The following is a 20,062-nucleotide window of genomic DNA, read 5'->3' on the forward strand; positions in this document are numbered from 1 at the left end:
CGTTGATTCTCACCGTGTGCGAAAACATATCGGCTTCCACTGAAGAGAATCACTCATTAAACTAGTTACAGGAATCTCTTTAATAGAATATGTTTCACACGCTGATCTCAGATCATTCGATTCGGAACGTCACAGATCTCACGAAATATAGTAAATCAGAGATGAAACTATTATTATCTATTCATATACTCTTTACATTGCTAATAATTCGTATAAATGTTAATAAGTCGTGAAAAGTATGATTAAAGTAGTAATAAATATATAACTTAATACAAAAAATTGAAACATCAAGAAACTATCATTTTTGTAAGACATTTCCTTTTTCCATATAAAAATTGACTTATTCTAAAAAACTTTCCAACAATTTCACGTTTAGAGAACACACCTTTACTGTCTTTTAAGTAGAACAAGTAACTACTAAGTAAAATAGAATGCTGCGTCAATGCCGGTAACTTCGTAAGATCAATTCAATGGTGGTTCCTAAATCTGATTTGATGTGAAAAGATCTGTCCGTTCAATTATGGTATCTTCCGGACGCGTTACAGCGTACAGGGAAACAGTCGCGTTGGGCGAGTTTCGTGTACGACAAATTGTTCGACTAATGACCCGTTCGTTCATTTAATTGTTACGGGCTGGTACACTCGTAGCGATTGTTCGCGAAATTGTTTCTCGCATCCCCAATTGAATGATCCTCCACGAAACATAGGAGAAACATAATATCGGGAGCTTTTCGACAAACAACTGACGCGATAGTCCGTGGTTAGCATTTACACTCGCGTTTGTGACTCCGGTCGAATAATCGCGAAACCCGTTATAGTCAGACATAGTCCAAAATAGTCTGATAACCGGCTAAACTAAACCCGAAATTGTCGGCCGATATCCTATACCAACTCAGCTGTAATATCGATTGCGCCGATTAAATTATTTATATTCCGCATTTGAAAATTTATTCTTTCGAGTGTTGAATAATTTAGTTATCCGAATCAATTAAACATCATTAATTCACGCTAATTTGGTAACTAAGCTTTAAAAAGTTCCGGTTGGATATACATTAAATATTCAATAACTCTTGCAACAAAAATCTTAGTTCAGAGTGCGGAAATGTTATATTAAATTTCATATTGAAAATTGTGCAATTAAGAGAGAAGTATCTTGTCACTTCTAGAGATATTGATCTTTCCTTGAAATGCTTTGCAAAGATCTACTGAAGAGACTCTGCGGTTTAAAGGCATTGTGGTGTGGAATATATTGTGCAAGAGAGAGAGAGAGAGAGAGAGAGAATGCAGTGTTTAAACGTCGAGTACTAAAGGCGAAACTGCTCTACAGCGGTGAAGCACAGTGGTTTTCGCTCACCGCTCGTTTCCATTCGACGGAAATTTATCGTCGCGATTTCGACGGCTCACAATCGTGAAAAGGGCGTGAATGCGATCGTTATCGAAGCGTCGCTTCGAAGGGAAAGGGATGAGACGCCTTTGGGAATGCAACAAGTCCGCGAGATGCCTTTTTCTTCTTCTCATTATTCTTTTGTGTCGTTGGAACTTGGCCAAAGATGACCCTCTTGACAACCACTCTCGTTTCGCCTTTCTGCGTCTTCTTTTAGTACAATGTTATTCTTCTCTTTGAAGTTTTTTTGACAGCACTCGATTGCCAGCTTGGCGTTCGTGATAATTGAATACGTCTCTCGTGAGATCTATTAGGTCTCATCGAGAACTAAAACATCTAAACCGAATAAAACATTTTCAGAAACATGTGTCGCTAACTCGTTAACATAGAAATGTGAATATCATGTCGATAAAATATATTGCCTGCAAGTTTATATTTTCGATCTAAAGATAGTAAAGATGAAAAGAATATCGGCGAGATTAAGTAATGTTTTAAGATGAACTGGACGTTTTAATAAAATTTTTAAAACTATTTCAATTTTTTATATAACAAATTTCTGTCATTGCATTTTAATTTATTTAATAAAACTACTGTTGTATTTTTCTCGCATTTTGAAATTGAATCGAATCCAAAATCTTTCTTTTTTAAGAAGTTCGCTCAGATGAAGCTATTTGAGAGATATCTATGCTGTCTATTAATGATGCAAATCTTCTTTTTAAATATCTTCAATATTTTATATAGGAATTTCAAGTAAAATTAAAAGATTTATCATTTAACTCTTTATTATAAAATAAAGCATTTCATTTAAAAAGTAGGCTTTCAATATTCTTGTGAATTTTCCGTACACTTGTGGATCATTCTTGATTGCGGCACTCTAATTGCAATAAGAAATTCTCGCGTTTGACAATGTGTTATTAAGTGGCACGGCTTACTGAAAGCCGCTTACATGCATAGAGCGGCTTTGGAAAGCCGCTGCGTTCACTTCACTGCTTTCGATTGCATCGAGATTACAGATTTCAGAGGGTTTCGTTCACACTTTTGGTTCACCGTAATGATCAGCCATCTAAATTCACGAAGCGTTCAATTTTGATCGTATCCTGCGAGCTTTCTCAGCGCTTTATTCACGATGCAACTTGCATTCGTGAAGAAATCGAGTCGAAAAGTTTATTTTCTCTGCTTGATATAAAACTTGTTTAAATTTAACTTATTTATATAACAGAGTTGATATGTCTCCTAATAATAATCTTTCCTAAATAATTTCTATATTTTCTTACATCATCCCTCGAATTAATATTCATAAACCAAATATAATAATGATTTCGAATCATGCATCGCGTAAGTGAATCTGATACGTATTAATATGATAACATATTAATATAGGTAATATTAATACATCAAAGTCGTTGATGGAAGGTGTTCACCATTAACCACTAATTTTAATGTAAATGTCTGCACAGTTACGAATGATTTAACTATGCGTACATGATAAATTTCCATATATGGCTTGTTCCATGCCTCTTTTAATAATTCAATCCAAACCGCTGCTTAAGATATATTTGCTAATTGGTATTATTATCGAATTTAAATGAACATAATTAATTAACATAATATTTTAATCGGGTTTAAATTACTCGAATCTTGTAATCAATACAATACATCTAAAGTTACATAGTTTCCTACCGAACTTGACGATGAAGTCAAGTTGTTAACAACTCGTAGCGGGCATTATCGACTCCTCCATTTGAGATCGAGAGCTAAGAGTCACGCTTGACCCGGGTTCGGTTACCACAGCCGCTTTCGCTGAGTACACCATCGACATTCGTAATCGCGAGAGCGATATTATATCATCGACCTATCCCAACGTACGGAACTATGTGTCAGTCCGAACACGAGGGAGTCATCTATTATTCCGCACGAAGGATTCCACAATCGTTTGTGTGAATTAGCGTTCCTGGGAATTACATCCGTGGAGTCTCATTGATCGTCATTAGAGAACGCTATTTAAATTTTGCAAGCAACGCGACTGTAATCTGAATTTAATGCTTATAGCTCGCACATAATTATGTGTATAGCGCGAACATGATTTATAAATTATTCCTCTCAACAAAGATGATCAAAGAGACTCAATAGATATATACACATAGATGCTTAAGAATTCCATACCTGGTATAAATTTTATAATGAAACAAGGTAATTTTATATAATATAACTTATCTAAATTCTGTGATTATGCTGAATTCAATATTGAAACCTGACAGATTTAAAATATAAGAAACATTTTTAAAAATTAATTGAACAAAAATAAAACATGTTAGAGAGAGAGAGAGAGAGAGAGAGAGAGACGTAATTACCATATTATAAAATTCTTTTTGACTTTGAATTCTAATGATATTTTTTAAGTAAAATATTAAGAGCAAAAAGAATCTGCAACAATACATATAGCGTTTGAATTTTTTAACCTTTCAATAGAAAGTACCTCAATTGAAATGTCGAAAGAAAATCTGCAAAAATATAGCAGAGATTTTATAAACGCGTTTCCCCTAGCCTTCGTCCACCTTCCTGATTTTGTAGTCCGAAGAAATAGTATTTTACTTATCCTTGGGGTTACTTCTAATGCGATGCTACGAAAGAAATACGGCTCTACGTGTTCTGGGTGTTTCTCTGTTTCGCAATTTTAGTGATTCGTGCCGCGACTCCGAAGGTATCGTCGTGCAAAATCGCATTCGCGAAACTTCTGAATAGCGGAAAAGCGACAACAGTCGATATCATTATAACGTGTAAAGAACTTTTAACATCCCTTTTACATAAACGTGCAATAAGAATTTCACAAGTCAACCGTCGCAGATATACTTGTTAATACTGTACGTCTTGTGTCGAAACTTTGATCTCATATTTCTTTCACTTTGATAAACACTAGCTTAATTGGCAGTTTCAAATGAAAATTGCAAATAAACAATGTATTTAAATTTTCATACAGGCGAAGAAACTTTATATTGTCAAGTATTGTAATTGCACTTTAAATTTTTAATAATAAAATTTTATTTAAAGGAGATAGTTTTACAGATGTTAAAAATTACAAAATTTACACTTTGATCATTAAAATTGCAGCATTAAGAAAGGCATGAGATATTAAAATGATATTTATATATCACATTACTTACGATTACATGAATTATATTTCAAAGACAAACTGATATTTTTATTAAATATAGTTTATTTCCTCTCTCATATATTCTATCATAACCTATTTATCTTATAAATTTCAATTTAGTATGGTACTTTTTTCTATACAATTTTAATGGTTAATAATGTGTAAGTAAGATAGACAAGTAGATGAGCTACAAATTTTACTCATTAATTTCAACTGTTGTGTGAAAATTTACTTATTTCAAAATTAGAGTGATGTTCAATAAACTTTTGCATAGAAAATTGGTCGTAATTAGTTACACGGATAAGTTAAAAATATAGTTACATCGTAAACAAATTTATTTTTACCTGGAATAAATCTAGAAATTAATTATTTGCTTCTTCATTGAATAGAAATAGAACATAAAATTTTGGGTAGAAGAAGATAGCATGCAAAATACAGACCAAGTAGAGGAAGTGAATACAAATTTTAATTATTAGTCTTGAGATATCCTTCATGTTTCTTTCAATTTTATGGTTACCTCATATTTCTGTTATTTGTTCGCAGGCAAAATTCCGCGTGATGGTGGAGGAGAACGCAGCAACCGGCGCCCGGCTGGATGGCGAGCTGGAACGCGCTAGGGGCGAATGCGCCACTCTTCGGGGCGAATTACGCGACGTTCGTGGCGCCTTACCAATCGTACTGAATAACAACGCCAGCAACAGCAGCTCTAATAGTAACAACAATTCTGGTACAGCAACCAGTGTTTCCAGTGGCACGAACCCCAGCCAGGAAGCCGAGACTCAGCAACAGGCACAACAGGAAGATGGCAAACGACTTAGCGCTGGCAGCAGCCCCATCGAGAAAAGAAGCTCGGCCAGTGATAAGTCCGCCAGTCCCATCGACAAACGGACTAGTCCAGTAGATAGGAAGGATAGAACCAGCCCTATCGAGCGACGAGCCAGTCCCATAGGTTTGTGACGAAACAATTTTTTGATATTTTTGATATGTAATTATTTTTTTATTAAATTCTTCATGAATCTTATTCGGCGATCTTTTATTTTGTAAACTGATCGTTCGATTTTCATGAAACTTGGCTTATAGAGATTTGTAACTGCACCTCGATTTAATGTATCTTACTATAAAACTATCTTTGCTCATATTTGTTTATTATTGCGTAATTTAATATTGGAGTAATTAGTATAATTACGTGATGAAACAAGGTATTTATATGATGAATTTTCATAAATTGTTGTCCTATATTCTGTTACACAATAACAATTCTTAACTTGAAACGTATAAATTAAGTGCACACGTGAACATTTAAAATTGATTTTTCTGAAAACAAAGCCTTATATAAAAAAATTTTTATTCTATTTTTTACTTATTTTTTTCATGTAGAATCATCCCCTTTCTAAATATATTACCAGTTACGAAACATTCTGTACATCCCACTTAAAAGTTAGAATATTTGAATAAGTACCTAGGGCGAATAGCCTGCTCAAAGTGCGATTAGTAACATAAGAAGCCGTTTGCTTTAAATAAAAAGATGTTCTCTTACAATACTTTCATTGAAGGAGGAAACAAGATCTTAGAAGAACTTCACGGGTTGAATGTTGAAAGTTTATTTCGCGAAAGTATTTTCATAAAGACAGCATGGGAACGGAAATGCGTTTAAGCTGCAGGGCAGAAAGTTATCGACTTCGCGCAAGCACTTCGGCGGATAAGACTTTTTAAGAAGTTCGTAAGAATGAAATTTTAAGACGGCGTGGCGCGAATGTTTTTCGTATTTCCACGTTTATCTTAACTTCTCTGGCGAGTTATCCTCTATATTTCATAGTTATATGCTGTTGCTTTTATGACCGACCATGATTCATAGTTTTCTCCGCAGCTTGAAGCCAGGATTGCTGTCTTTAAACTACTTATTGCAACTCATAAGAGCTGAGTTCTTTACTAGGTTGCAGTCATTACTTTGTGGAATACAAGGATTTGCACCATTTCATCTGCTTCTATCTATTCGTATATAATTCTTATGCTTTTTAACACGCTTGCTTATTCCGAATAATGTTGGGTATATTAATTCTCCACACACAGAGCTAACATTTTTTAAAATACATTTTCTATCAAGATTAAATCTGAAAAATTTAAACTGCATAGCGCTAGGAGGGACTATGATACTTGGGGACATGTTGTACCTTGGGACATTCTAATTATTTTTTTAACAATAATGAGATTTTTAATGTTGGCTGTTCAGTTATATCACTTTAGTTGCAAAGTAATATATTATAACTGAGCAACCAACATTAAAAATCTTGTTATTATTAAAAAAATAATTATAATTAATAACATGTCCCTAGGTACCACAATCTCGCTTATACTGATGTGTTTTGAGGCAAGAAATGTGTTAACGGATTCATGAAGGCTTTAGAAGATCAAAGATACAGAGTGTACATATATATTATATATTTCTTGTCCACTCTTTGACTCTTTCTCTCTCTCCCTTCTCCCTCTGCCTTCCTTTCTCTTCTCTCTAGTCGAAGAGATACAAACGTACTCGCTAAGGGAGAGTGGACCCGCGTGTGTACATGCAAATTCAGGACCAATGCATTTGAAGCACTTATCGTATCACATCGATCGATCATGCGCTTCACGTAGAGGTATTCATCGTCGAGATCGCCGGTTGAATCTACCTTATCGAGCACACTGCATCCGTCTCGGGTCGGACGCACGTTCCAATAAAGGCTGGCTTCATTCCAGCGATTTCTTCGTGCGCCAATATAAGTCGTTCTCCGTTTGCTGCTACTTCTCTCCTCATTTTAGCTCAATAGATTCGAGCGCGACCGTTCACGAGTTGAGTTTTGTACGAGTGTGTCTATCGAGAATCACACTACATTATTTAAGAGCAAATTATTAATGCGGCTTTAATTAATAGATGCGATTAGATTAGATTATGTTAAATTTCTTGTACATTACATTCATTTAGTTTACGATTTAAATTACACGTTTATCAGGCAGCTATGTTATTATAAGTCCATTTACTAGCTAATTAAATAAAACACGCTGAGTTGAATGTAGAAGTGCTAATTCAAATAATATGGTTCATGTAATTGACATAAATTTAATGTTTTAACAAGGAGAAGATCAAATTTTCTACAATTATTTTAATTATAGGAAAATTTTTATATAGGTACATGCATACGAGTTTGAAAAATAAAAATTGTCGTGGAAAACATCAAATATTTATTTTAATATGTACATATTTATTTATCTATATACATATATCTATATTTATTTATACACATTTATGTATATTTGAGTTTTTCTTGACATTTTAAAGTTCTCTTTCTTTCTTACTCGCTCAATAAAGTTTGAAAAATTATTCTATTTTTCATCATTAGAACGAAGAAATGGCTCGCCCTGTCGAAGTCCGAGTGAGAAAGCTCGCCGACCGTACGCCCCCGCTTTGGAGAAGACGCGGCTGGGTGGATCCGGAGGTAGTGTGGATTCTCGATCGGGTAGCGCCAGCCCGGATCGGGGATCGACGAACCGGAGCGGTTTCCTGCATCGTGGTGGCAGCGATCGTTCCAGCGTGGAACGGCTCCGGATATCGACTAACCGCGACTCCTTGCGATCCAGTAAAGAGATGAACGACCACGACCAGAAGGATGCTGATAAGGATCTCGTGGACGGTGATGCACGAGGTGATGAGGACAATGAACCTCCTGGACCGGCACCAGGCAGTAGACCATCATCCCCAGCTAACTCCCTCGGTGCGTTAATAATCTCGGCATTTAATTATGGACGACCAATTGATTTATCATTTTTCATCAATCTTGCCTTTTGAGCAAAAACATATCTCAATAGTTATTATTCATTGCACTGAGTGAGATGAATCTTGGAGTGCTTTATCATTCTATAATAGATGTACCTATATACTGTGGTCCGTTTTAAAAAATGTAAACCACATTGTGAACTGTGATTTTAAAATTTAATATAAGCGTCATGCAAATAATATATGTTAAAAAATAATACAAAATTATTTTAATATTTTATTTTATTTCTTTGCTAATTACGAATATGCGAGGTTTTATATTTTTTAAAATTTATATTTATTTGAATTTTGTACAAGCAAATTTATATTTTATTATATATTTATATAACAGAATATAATTTCGTCCAGATTAAATACATGTATGGAAATAACGATTTTGCTGAAATATATTTACCTAACAATTTAGGTAAATATATTTAGGTAAATGTATAACTATACAGATCTCTGAAAATAATTTTATTGAACTATCTAAATAATTATTATATATATGAAATTCAAACATGACGATACTGCAAAGGTTTTGACATGTTGACAACTAGTTTCCTACGTAACTTTAATATTTTGACAGTCCAACAAAATTCTTTTTTAAATCTAGCTTTTTAGATACCTCAACAAAATTTTTCCATGTATGAATCAAAATATGTGTATGAATTAATTCTATTTTTAAGTGATTATATTTTTTTCCGATGCAGGGATTGGCGATCCGGTGGTAGCATCCAGACTGTCCAATCTTCATGGTGGTGGACACGCGGAGCTGGCCAGTGCCAGAAGATTGCGACTGGAGAATGAACGATTAGTGGCCGAGATCGCAAGGTTGAGGAGGTTGTTGCTGAGTGGTGCAGCGCGCGGCGAGGTCGGCGCCGAGGATGCCGCGATGGAAGAAGAAGCGCGGTTTGTCGCTCTAGAGATGGAATTGCAGCACGCGAAGGAAGCACTCCAGGCGTTGAAGACCGATCGGAAGCGTCTCAAAGCAGAGAAGTTCGATCTTCTCAATCAGATGAAGGCACTCTACGGCACCCTTGAGGACAAAGAGCGCGAACTCCGCGATTTTATCCGAAATTACGAACAGGTGAGTCAGCAGATGATAAAACTTTCATGGCTTTTTCTTTGCGTATATTCTTAGGTGTTTTATTAATACCTTCTGTCAATGCCTAACTTTTTATCCTTTTACTACCGTATTTCACAAGATTTTCTAAAAATGTAAAAGCGAAAATGAGATAAAGTCTGTGAAAAACTGTTTTTGTTCGAGGATGGAATTTTTGAGACGTTTTAAAATACGAAATTTGTACAAAAATATAAATTTTTCCTTTTTAAAATTGAATATAGGTATTTCGATATCCCCATGCAAAATAAAAAAATTAGTAAAATTGTTATCTCTGAAAAATATTATAAAATAATGAAAAATACGGCTAACAATTTAAGCGATATCTTATTGCGAGGAATATAATCAAGCAATCGTTTCTGATAAAAGATTTAAATGCCAACTTTAAAGTATTTCTTTAGATTCTGTGGATATATGGATTAGTTTGGAAAATTCTATTGATATAAAGGAACATCTATTCTCGAAGAGAGAAAAATATCTCTTTTGTGTGCAATTACGATCACAGATTTATATAAAAAGATTTCGATAAAATTATTAGAATTGAAGATATTGGAAAGATTTCCGCGATTCTTACAAGCTTTGATAAGAATACCCTGATAGATTTCTTATCATTTGTAATAATCAACGCCATAATATATTTAAAAAAAAATATATTTCCACAATTCATAACGATGGAAGACTTTTAATCTTGAGCTTTCGCATTTCACATTCGCGAGATATATTACTTATCTACACCGGAATCATATGTAGGAAATTTAATCGCAACGTTTCCACATTCCGCGTACAGGAGCAATAAACAGTCGTGAAGTTTCTATGCCGCCCCGATCGTAATTTGCATATCTCATATAGAACGATCGATTTTCGATAGGAGCTATGACGATGAATTAAGAAAGGTGATGGCTATGGAACCGAAGAAGAAATGTTCTCATGCACTCGATATTTATGAACGTTCAACTTTCGAAATTGCCACCAAGCCGCAATAATTCCTTCTCTACCTCTTCTTTTTATTACCGACGTAAAAATACTCTACGAGAGAAAAGAATTCGTGCTATATTTGCTAATGGTCAAGCCGGAATGTAGAACAGGCGACGAACGAAATAAGAGATACATAGTTAAATTGCTGGGTCATTCAGTTTTTAGAACGGTTCATTATTATAAGGTTTATTCTGTTACAGCTGTGCTTGAAATATCAAGAGAGAGTAACCCTCCCCTTTTTTTCCAGAGATATTATATTATAACTACCGTTGACATAAAAAAGCGACGACTCCGCGAAGAAAGCGTATTATAGGATTTATTAATATCTACTTTATGAAATTATTTTGTGTCGGCGCGTCTATTCAACTTCGTTTTCAACGTGTGACACTATCCATTAGCAATGTTACTAACTTTAGACTTTTAAATTTCTCGACGAAGGAAAGTCAAAGTAAAATCGAACTGATAACATTGCACATTGTTAAAAAAAAGTTTTGCTCAGATTTGAAATCTCCGAGAAAGGAGAAGTATTTGATCTTGTTATCGTAACTACGTGTCGTTCGATAAAACTTGATACAACTTGTCGATCCGACAAGCGAATGGTTTAACTATTAAAGCTAACAAAATTTTCTGCTCACTAAAGCGGCCAGCTAATGAAAATTGAGAACGCAAAACGAGCGACTAACGAAACCGCTTCGCGGCGGGTTTTAATTTCGCCTCTAATGCGTCTTTATGAAGCGACGAGGAAATATCGGGAGAGAAAAAAGCCCGGGAGGGTCACCGTTCCCAGTGCCGCCATTGTACGGTTAAAAAACTTTTATATATCGGTACCGCTGCGGGCAGTTAATCAGTAATTGGCTCGTTCTTGAAACTTTATTAACCCATAACAGGTGCATGAAAAATGTTTGAAGACCTAGTAATGTCAAATGTTAAAAAAAAACATTAAACGTTATGATTATTAAATATTAAAAAATGTTATGAGAGAAGTAAAAGAGATTTGTCGTATATTATAAAGGTAAAAGTTATCGACAATTTAAAGACATTTTTGACGATCGTTCAATCATGCTTCAATTTTCCAAAGCGCATGTTGCACTCGCGGATGCAAGTGACACCGTGCCGGTACACGACAGCCATTTGCCTGTTAAATACTTTCATTAAACTTGCCGGAATTTCTCATTTTGTCGGGACCGTTATAGCCGCAGTTACATTTCAAGTGCGTTAAATGAACAACGGCATTCGGGAACAATGTATGTACACGGTCACTGCACCAGATGCATTGGACGTATGATCTTTCAACTTCACCACTGAAAAAAACGTCATTGTTAAATTTATTAGGAACTCGTAGTACACTATCATTGCAGAGGTGTATATTTTATAATATAATTTGATGCTGATGTCGTATCGCATATCGACTTGATCTAGCCTCGAGCTAATTTCTCTCGAGATAAGGTACAATGAAAGTGGGTGAAGCCATTACCGCTGGAGAAGGCTTAAGGACTGACTTCGAGAGCGCATCGCGATTGCCTCTCGATAAACGGGGCCGTTTGGTCTTAAGCCAATATGTAACGATGTGCCGAGACAAAGCGGGAGAATGTGGCAAGCTTTTGTCGCTGCCGATTGTTATCAGCTCTGGAACAAAGACCCGATTCAGTCTCGATTCATGAAAGGCCTGAGATTGGTATTCTTGTGTCTCGGAAGACCTACGTGAAACATTGCGTGCATAGACGCGGGATTATTCAGGAATCATGCGGGTCAAATCTCGCTTTGTTTTTAACTAAGTTAGTTGTGAAAAACGGAAATTAAAATACAAAGTTGAGACTTTGAGAGATAAATTTAAAAAATAATAAGACCTTATCGCTCAAATCTTAATACTTAATATACGAATTAATACGTTAAACAGGGCGAATAAGAGTCAAATTACAATTAAAAATCTAAATCTGATAATATTAGAATAAATTATCAGATTTAGGTTTTTAATTGTAATTTGACTCTTATTCGCCCTGTTTAACGTATTAATTATATATATTATTATATAATATAAAAGAGTCCTTGAAATCACCAATTTATTTAATATGAATTAATTAAGATACCCGTTATGAAATATAAAAAAGGTTTAAATCTTGATTGAAATGATTTTTCGTAATAAATTATTTAAATTTTTTACGATGTTTATTAGCATCAATATTATTAAATTACTTGACAGTTTAATTTATAATACTATCAGTTTGGTTTAAGATTACCTTTAAAGATTGAAAATGATTTCAAGTCGCAGTTTTAGAATTGAATATAAGAATCTAAGTATTCTAGAAATAAAATTAGTGAAATAAGACAGAATTTTTTCTCAATAATTTTTCCTTAATAATTAGAATTTTTAGATATTTTAGATTATAACAAAATAAACATAATCGAAAACGACCAGTTATTAGCAGAGATTAATGCAATTAGCGCAATTGTAAATTTATAGCAGCTATTTCATTTTTTTTAGGTCGATATTAAGATAACGTATTGGCATGTAAAGAACATTAAGAATAATTAATAGTATTATTTCGGACGAACAAAATTGCTGGGTAAAGATCAAAAGCATTGTACTGTTAGTCGTGATGTTGGTATTTTAATAAAAATATTATTACGCAGTTCATGGTATCACGAACAAAAGAATTCGCAATTAATTAATAAGATTCCGCGCTTTTGTAACGTACGCTTGGTGCCCCTTTGCGTGAATATCAAGAAGATAGAATTTTAAAACGCACCATAATGGAAACCTAACAGCTTGCATTAACTAAAAGAAAGCGCGACATATTACGAAGAAAATTAATATGCAAGAAGAATGAATCTAATACTATTCACAAAAATTTATATAAAACATTTAATTAAATGTTATTATGTTAACACATGCCTTACATATTTTTACAAATACCAAATATTTATTGTAAAGACATATCTGGATAAAAATATTTAAAAAAACTGTCCGAAATAATTAATATTATATTTTCTTAGAATGTTTTGGCTGTGCAATTTCAATTAACAGTGTTAACCAAAAAATCAATTTAAAAAACCAACATCAATCAATATAACAAAATTTTATCGTATATAAATACACCTTGAAACGAACAGTGAAAAACAAAACAACAAATTATTTGGCTTTTAATGGCTCATGCAGTGCAATATTTAGCTACAGTTCTAAATAAATAAAGTTTTAGTTAAAAAAATAAATTTTTTTACGAGTAAATGGATTTGAATGAACTTTCACGAAATGATACACAAATATTTATTTAGAATTTTATTAATATAAATTTATTTAATTTGTAATCCTATTTCCTTATCTCGAAGTACTATAAAACGAAATTTTACATAAGAATCAAGACAGATGAAAAGATTCAATATGTTTTAAACAAATAAGAAACTTTTTTTTAATTTTACACAGATACTCAGACATAATAAATAAAACAATTTATGAAATTTTTATTATATATTTTTAGTAACATTTTGAACTGTGACACATATCATAAATTCTAAGAAACGTAATCGCTACAAACGACATTTGTTTTACCAAAAGCAAGGAATGATCTTCCGTTTGTTGCACTCCTATTTGGTTTGATCTCTCGAAAGTCAAAATTTCGCTACTCATTTATTTGAGAAATGATATCGTTATTCTGAGGAAAGTTCCTGATGAGCATATCAGACTAAGTGTCACCGACAGCAGTGGTACATGCATCGTCGCAAGGTTCCTTTCTTGTGTTGACTTTATCATCCTGAAAGAATACACGCGCGTTTACGGTGGTTTTCCCTACTCCATAAAGCGTATCATCAATTTTCCTTTACTTTTATCTTTCTTTTTTCTTCTTTCTACAGTCGTCCTCCTCTTTCTCCTTTTGCATGATCCACTTCATCTCTTGACAAGTGCCAACATATTACTATGTCCAGTACACGGTCTTATGATTTTCTATTTTGCCATCTTCAATTTTCTCTTCCTCGGCGAGACTGCGACTGTACACATAAATAAGTAAAAAAAAAAACGCTATAAAATGTAATATCTTTGACTGATAATTTATAATGATATCTGGAATAATTCATGGCAAATTTTTTTAATTCAATTCTATTATTTAAAATTTTGTGTTCTCTAAATTCTTTCTCCAATTAATTTTCTTCTATTAATTTATATTTTTAAATAAAGAATTTATTTTTATTTTTTTAAAGTTCTACAATATCTCGACATTTATCATTCAATTTAAAAGACTCTTATAGAAATCTTATACTAGCCAATACTGAAAGACACTAATTAATTACCTATTTTAAGTGTATTGAAAGCACTGTTGTTTAGTACTTTTAGTACTCCAATAAGTAATTAATTACTGTCTTTCAGTAATAAATTAGCCAGTATTAAATTGACTAGTATTAGATTTCTATAAGAGAAACTTCTGGTTGATAAACATGTTGCACACATTTACGTTTTCGCGTACTATCTCTTTCAGTCCGCCCGCCTTTGTTCGATTTTGCGAGCCTTGATGTGTTTCCCGGCCCTTTCCTGCTTATCATCCAACGTCATAGCCCGGCAATGCGCTTATGAAACGTTGATGGAATTACCTCCGTCCCTCCCCTTTGCCGAAGCTTCCAAACTGCTTAGGTTTTTCTTTTGCATCTCGCTACCACGGGAAATTTTAGACATTATCCGTACATTTATATACACTAGTCTGCTTCCAAGGAATTTAATTTACTCGAATGCTTTATGAATGTTTATGAACGCAGCGATCCTGCTAAAGTTATAATAGAGGAACGTAATGAACGTATACATAAAGCTTAGTAATAAAAAAATTATTGCCTCAAATTCCTCTTAATTCCTACAAAGCTTATAAAGTGCTTTATCTCTCAAAATTATTAATTAGCGATACACACTTTGTGTAGCTAATCTTTGTTTATCTAATATTTTTTAAATCACACAATGTAAGAGAATATGACATTAAATCTTTGGTGTGTCTTACGTGTGATGAGTTGTTTTAACGTCGTATAATGAAGAATATTGTGCTTCATTTGGGGCAACAATTTTTGAGAATGTAACTACGTGCCAACAACGAACGCTCGGATGATCCACAACGCCTGTAGTAACCGTATTGCCACAAAGTTTAGCCGATAAACCTTGCTGCAACACCTGTTATACGTACGACAGAGTTACTTGCGCTCAAGGTAGAGATAAGTGGATTAACTTTGCCGTAGCCGATATCGTCGACAGAGTGGCTAATAGTCGATGGTAAACGTCATGTCTGTTCGCGCGTTAAAATATAATCGCGCCCTTCGCGGAAAAGAGATTGAGTTATTCCTTCGTAAAAATGTCTTGTCGGAACTAAGCAGTTACCCGAGTGTTCTTTACTGAATTTTAATTATATTGAATGTGTCACATATTTCAAAATCTTACAATTAAAAAAAATTGAGGATTTTAATATAAAAAGAAGTATAATGGTTTATATATTTACCTTGCAGCTAAAAGAATTAAATTTAAAATACAATAAAACAATTTTTTTCAAAATTCAATCTATCTTAACTCTAAATATTTTTCTATAGAAAATTCTTCTCTCTTTCTCTCTCCCTTTTCATAAAATTATGATCTCTCTGAAAACCTTAAAAACAAGTGCTATTTGGCAAACAGACACACTGTAAAGTAAAGTAAATTTACTTTTGATGATTAGCAAAGTCCTAATTTTTATCAACTCATTCATGATAATAACTTAACAGATATAATTTTTGAGGAACGACGTAGTAATTTTATTTCAGCAACTTTATAGGTCAGCAACAGAAATTCAATATCTATTCAAGATTATTTTATTCGTTTATTCGGTACTCTTAATTTTTTTTTTCGATTATACAATATGTTGCATTCACTGAGTATTAATTATGCTTGTAACACGACATAAAATTTTTGATGGAGATGTTGTCAATCATGAAAATTCGTGTCACGCGCATTTCCAAATTCAAGTCGTTTTTCGACGAATGTCCTCTCGCCCGTTCTCCAATCCAGGCGATGCTCTCGAGATAACTTGCACTGCGGGAAACAGTTTCGTGAGCATCATTTGGCATTTTCATAAATATCAATCAAATATTTGTTCTAGAATTCGATTTAATTCCCAGCGGCTATTTGCTCTCATCGCCATTATTAGTTCGTTAACTGTTTCGACGAAATCATCGCTCATCGGTGCGGTTAAAGTTATTTCGAATATCGTCAAATATCGATCATTATGTCGTGCTTCCGCACAATCTCTCTCTGTCGGACTTCCAATTAATTATTAACTCATTTGATATTCCGCAAACGGATTTTGCAATGGTAATTTTACAAAGTTGATTGATGTTGTTACATAATATCGAAACATTTGAAACAATTATTTTTGTGTAATGGGAATAAATTTTTCCAGAGAGAGCACGTTTATTTTTTGCTTTTTTGTACCACAAAAAAGTATCTCTCACGAGAGATGTGTATTAAAATATTAAATCGTGTTGCGTCATTCACGTACTTTGCTTTCTCAAACGCGTAACTCGTAGTAATCTAATCGAGTGAAATGTACACTGAGAGAAATTCTAATTAAACCAACAGAAAGGTCTAATAAGAACATTATTGTAACCAAAAACTGTTTTTGTCTTTATCACAGAATACCATTCTTGTTGGATTCTTTTATTGATTAAATCAAAATATTTCTTTTCAACGCACATAATTTTTGCAACGTGTCATGATCTATGTTTTAATTGTATTTGTCTTTGTGAATTTAATTCAGTCTCTCTTCTCCAATTTTCACTAAGCGTAAGTCGGAATCTCAATAAAAAGAACAGGAAAACAGTTTGCTTGATCGCTATGCTCCTCGCAATTTTCGAATCACGTGCATGCTACTAGATGGTGAAGGTTTTGGGGGCGGAGTTACTGCCCGGACATGGTCCTTTTGACCGTTGATTGCAGCGGATGCGGGAGAACGAGGCGACCCTGGGACGTCTTCAGCAGCAAGGAGCCGGCATGCCTTCGGAGGAACGCGAACGGGAAAGGGAGAGGGAACGCTGGAGTCTTCTAAGGGCAGCGAGAGACGAGGCCGATCGAAGTCTCAGCCTCGCGGCTAGTTTGGCCGACAAAGAAGCCGCCCTTTCGCACGCACACGCGACCATAAAAGAGGTGAGTCCCTTGTTGAACATATACGGGTTATTCTGGATGAAAACGAGTTTAAAATTGACGGATTTTGTTTCAGTAGTTTCCAAGAAGTTGAATCGCTCTCAAACACATGATTATGATTTAAAAATTATAAAGAGAAAAACTAATTTTTCGTAACTTAAAATTGCTACGTTAATAGAAATGGCATATAAAAACAATTTTTCAGTAAAACATTTTTATAAAATTCTAAATTGAAGCGTTTTAATTAACGTGTAGTAAATATGCAATTTTTATACGAAAAAATACTACAAAACGTTTTAACATTCTAGTAGCCAGTTTAAGCGTTCTATGTACTTGTTTTGATGGTTCCAACAAAATTATTTTCAGATTTGTATTTAACTAAATTTCTAGATACTTCAACAAAACCGTCTTTTCCGTGTTTCTTATATATATTTTTGCAGAATAATGGAAAACTGTTTTCCTAAAAACATAATATATTTAATGTACGTAAATAATTTATTTCAATATTGTAATTAGGTAATCAAGATCAGAGACACAAAATAATTCATTTCTTTTATTTACAGTTTAAAAAATATTTCTGATAATTCTAAATTTTTATGTCAATTATATATATTTCAATAGAATCAAGATAACAATTCAAATAACTCTGGTATATCAATATCTAGCCAAAGTATGAATTCTGCAGCAATTTTCTTGGCTCAGTGATATTTCCAGATTTCTTGTTGACGCAGACCGTTATAATGGTCAACATCTCAAAGTATACCTCTGTATCGTTGCAGCTGCAACGTCAGCTGGCGGAACGCGGCGGTGGCGGCGGCGGGATTTGCCTGAGCGATCAGGAGTCTCTGGTATCGTTTCCGCGGGGCAGCGTGAACGGTGCTGCGACGCCTGGAGCCGGCAGCAGCAGCGGTGGCGGCGGTGGCGGCGGCGGTAGCTGCGGCATTATCCCTCATGTGAACTCGCAGCCACCCTTGAGCACCGAGCTCGGCATATCCGTGGGTAACATGGGTGGTGGACCGGGTGCAGGAGGAACCTCCGGCGGCCAGGCCGGCGATCGCGGCAGCTGCAGCGCAGACAGCGGCGTCCGCGGGTCCAGCGATCGCGAGAGCGGTGGAGCGACCAGCGTCGGTGGAAATCTCTCGGATTCTACGACGGATGGTGAGAATCACTTTGGTAGCTTTGGTGATTAGACTCGCTCTTTTTTTAGTTATACTGAGCGCAATATCCACAAAATTATACTGTGAGATATGTATAAAATATCCTCTGACAATAGAGAAAAGAGAGAAGAAAAGAATTGTACAGGAAAGTGCAAAAAATGGAGGAAGGTACAATGAAAATATATGTTATAAAGAGGATTTTACTTCGTGCCAAATCCTTTTTCTTTTTTACGTTGATATAAAGTTGCTTTAGCTAATCTTTTCGCAAGCGTCTCTTTACACGTTTTTATGGATAAAGTCTTTTAAGTATATCAGATTGTGTAACGCGTAAACTAGACTTAATTACCGAATTAAGATGAAAATTAACACGGCGCCAATGTACCAATATCATAGTCAATATCATAAATTTAACTTATTCTATTCTTAATCTTAAGTGTATGATAAGTTTTGCTTGCATCTTTTATCTATAAACTAAAATATTTATGCATTTATGAATTTATACAATCTTCTCAATTCTAATTAATGAATATGACGCTATAAAAATATCGTACAAATATTAAAGTTAGAAACACATAAAATTAAAGCAGTAAACGAATCAGTCAATCACAATAGAGGACGTAAAATAGTTCTTTATTATGATTGGCCGATTTGCTTACTGCCTTACGTTTTTTAATGTGTTTCTGACTTAAAACAATAATTCTACAGCAGAATTCGCCATTAATAGTATGACAACGAAGGAACATTTTTGAGGAACGTTTATTTGAAATTACTATTAATCACAATCGGAGTGACACCCGCTTAGGAGATAATGACTCCGGCGTTTAGTTGCAACGAGCCCCAAGATTAATCGTCTAGTCAGAAGGGATTGCCAGTGCACATCCGGCTAAGTACCAGTTTGAAAAATAGTCCAACCGGCATCCGTCAGTCGCGAATGTTAATCGAACGTAGGTGGTAGAGGTCTAATCGAGCACACGTTTCCTTCATGTATTATTCAGCCAATCGCCGTGCCGTTGCATCAAAACGGTTTGATCGATTGGGTTTCCAGCAAATATTCGCGGTCACCGCGGAGGATTTGGAATTTAATGCGCGTGCATGATTTTCAGCGCGAAAGATGCACTTTGGGATGCGCAGAAACGTTCGAATCTCAGGATTATCTGAACTCTTGCTAAGTTACTTTAACAAGTTAAATATTTATCCAGGATATTACCGTCCTACCTTTTAACGTTTCTTAACGATTAAGAAACTGCTTTTAACGGAAGGATTTTGATGTAATCACGATAATAGTATATTTACATATATAATTATCATCAATTGATTTATGAATGTTATTAATTAAATCAGGCACGGT

At 34.4% G+C, this 20,062-nt stretch overlaps 1 protein-coding gene across 4 annotated transcripts in view; it reads left to right on the forward strand.

The window, feature by feature from the left end:
- Liprin-gamma (liprin protein kazrin) overlaps positions 1-20,062 on the forward strand; it is a 134,884-nt gene that overhangs the window by 101,684 nt on the left and 13,138 nt on the right. For 3 of the 4 annotated variants that reach the window (XM_018538547.1, XM_018538549.1, XM_018538550.1), the window contains 5 exons: positions 5,078-5,483; positions 7,909-8,280; positions 9,035-9,411; positions 17,354-17,560; positions 18,337-18,715. In XM_018538547.1, coding sequence (XP_018394049.1) covers positions 5,078-5,483; positions 7,909-8,280; positions 9,035-9,411; positions 17,354-17,560; positions 18,337-18,715 — 1,741 coding nt within the window. The remainder of the gene's footprint in view (positions 1-5,077; positions 5,484-7,908; positions 8,281-9,034; positions 9,412-17,353; positions 17,561-18,336; positions 18,716-20,062) is intronic. The other variant, XM_018538548.1, reaches the window with a different exon arrangement.

This window comes from Cyphomyrmex costatus, unplaced genomic scaffold (genome assembly GCF_001594065.2).
Source record: "Cyphomyrmex costatus isolate MS0001 unplaced genomic scaffold, Ccosl1.0 scaffold193, whole genome shotgun sequence".
Taxonomy (NCBI): domain Eukaryota; kingdom Metazoa; phylum Arthropoda; class Insecta; order Hymenoptera; family Formicidae; genus Cyphomyrmex; species Cyphomyrmex costatus.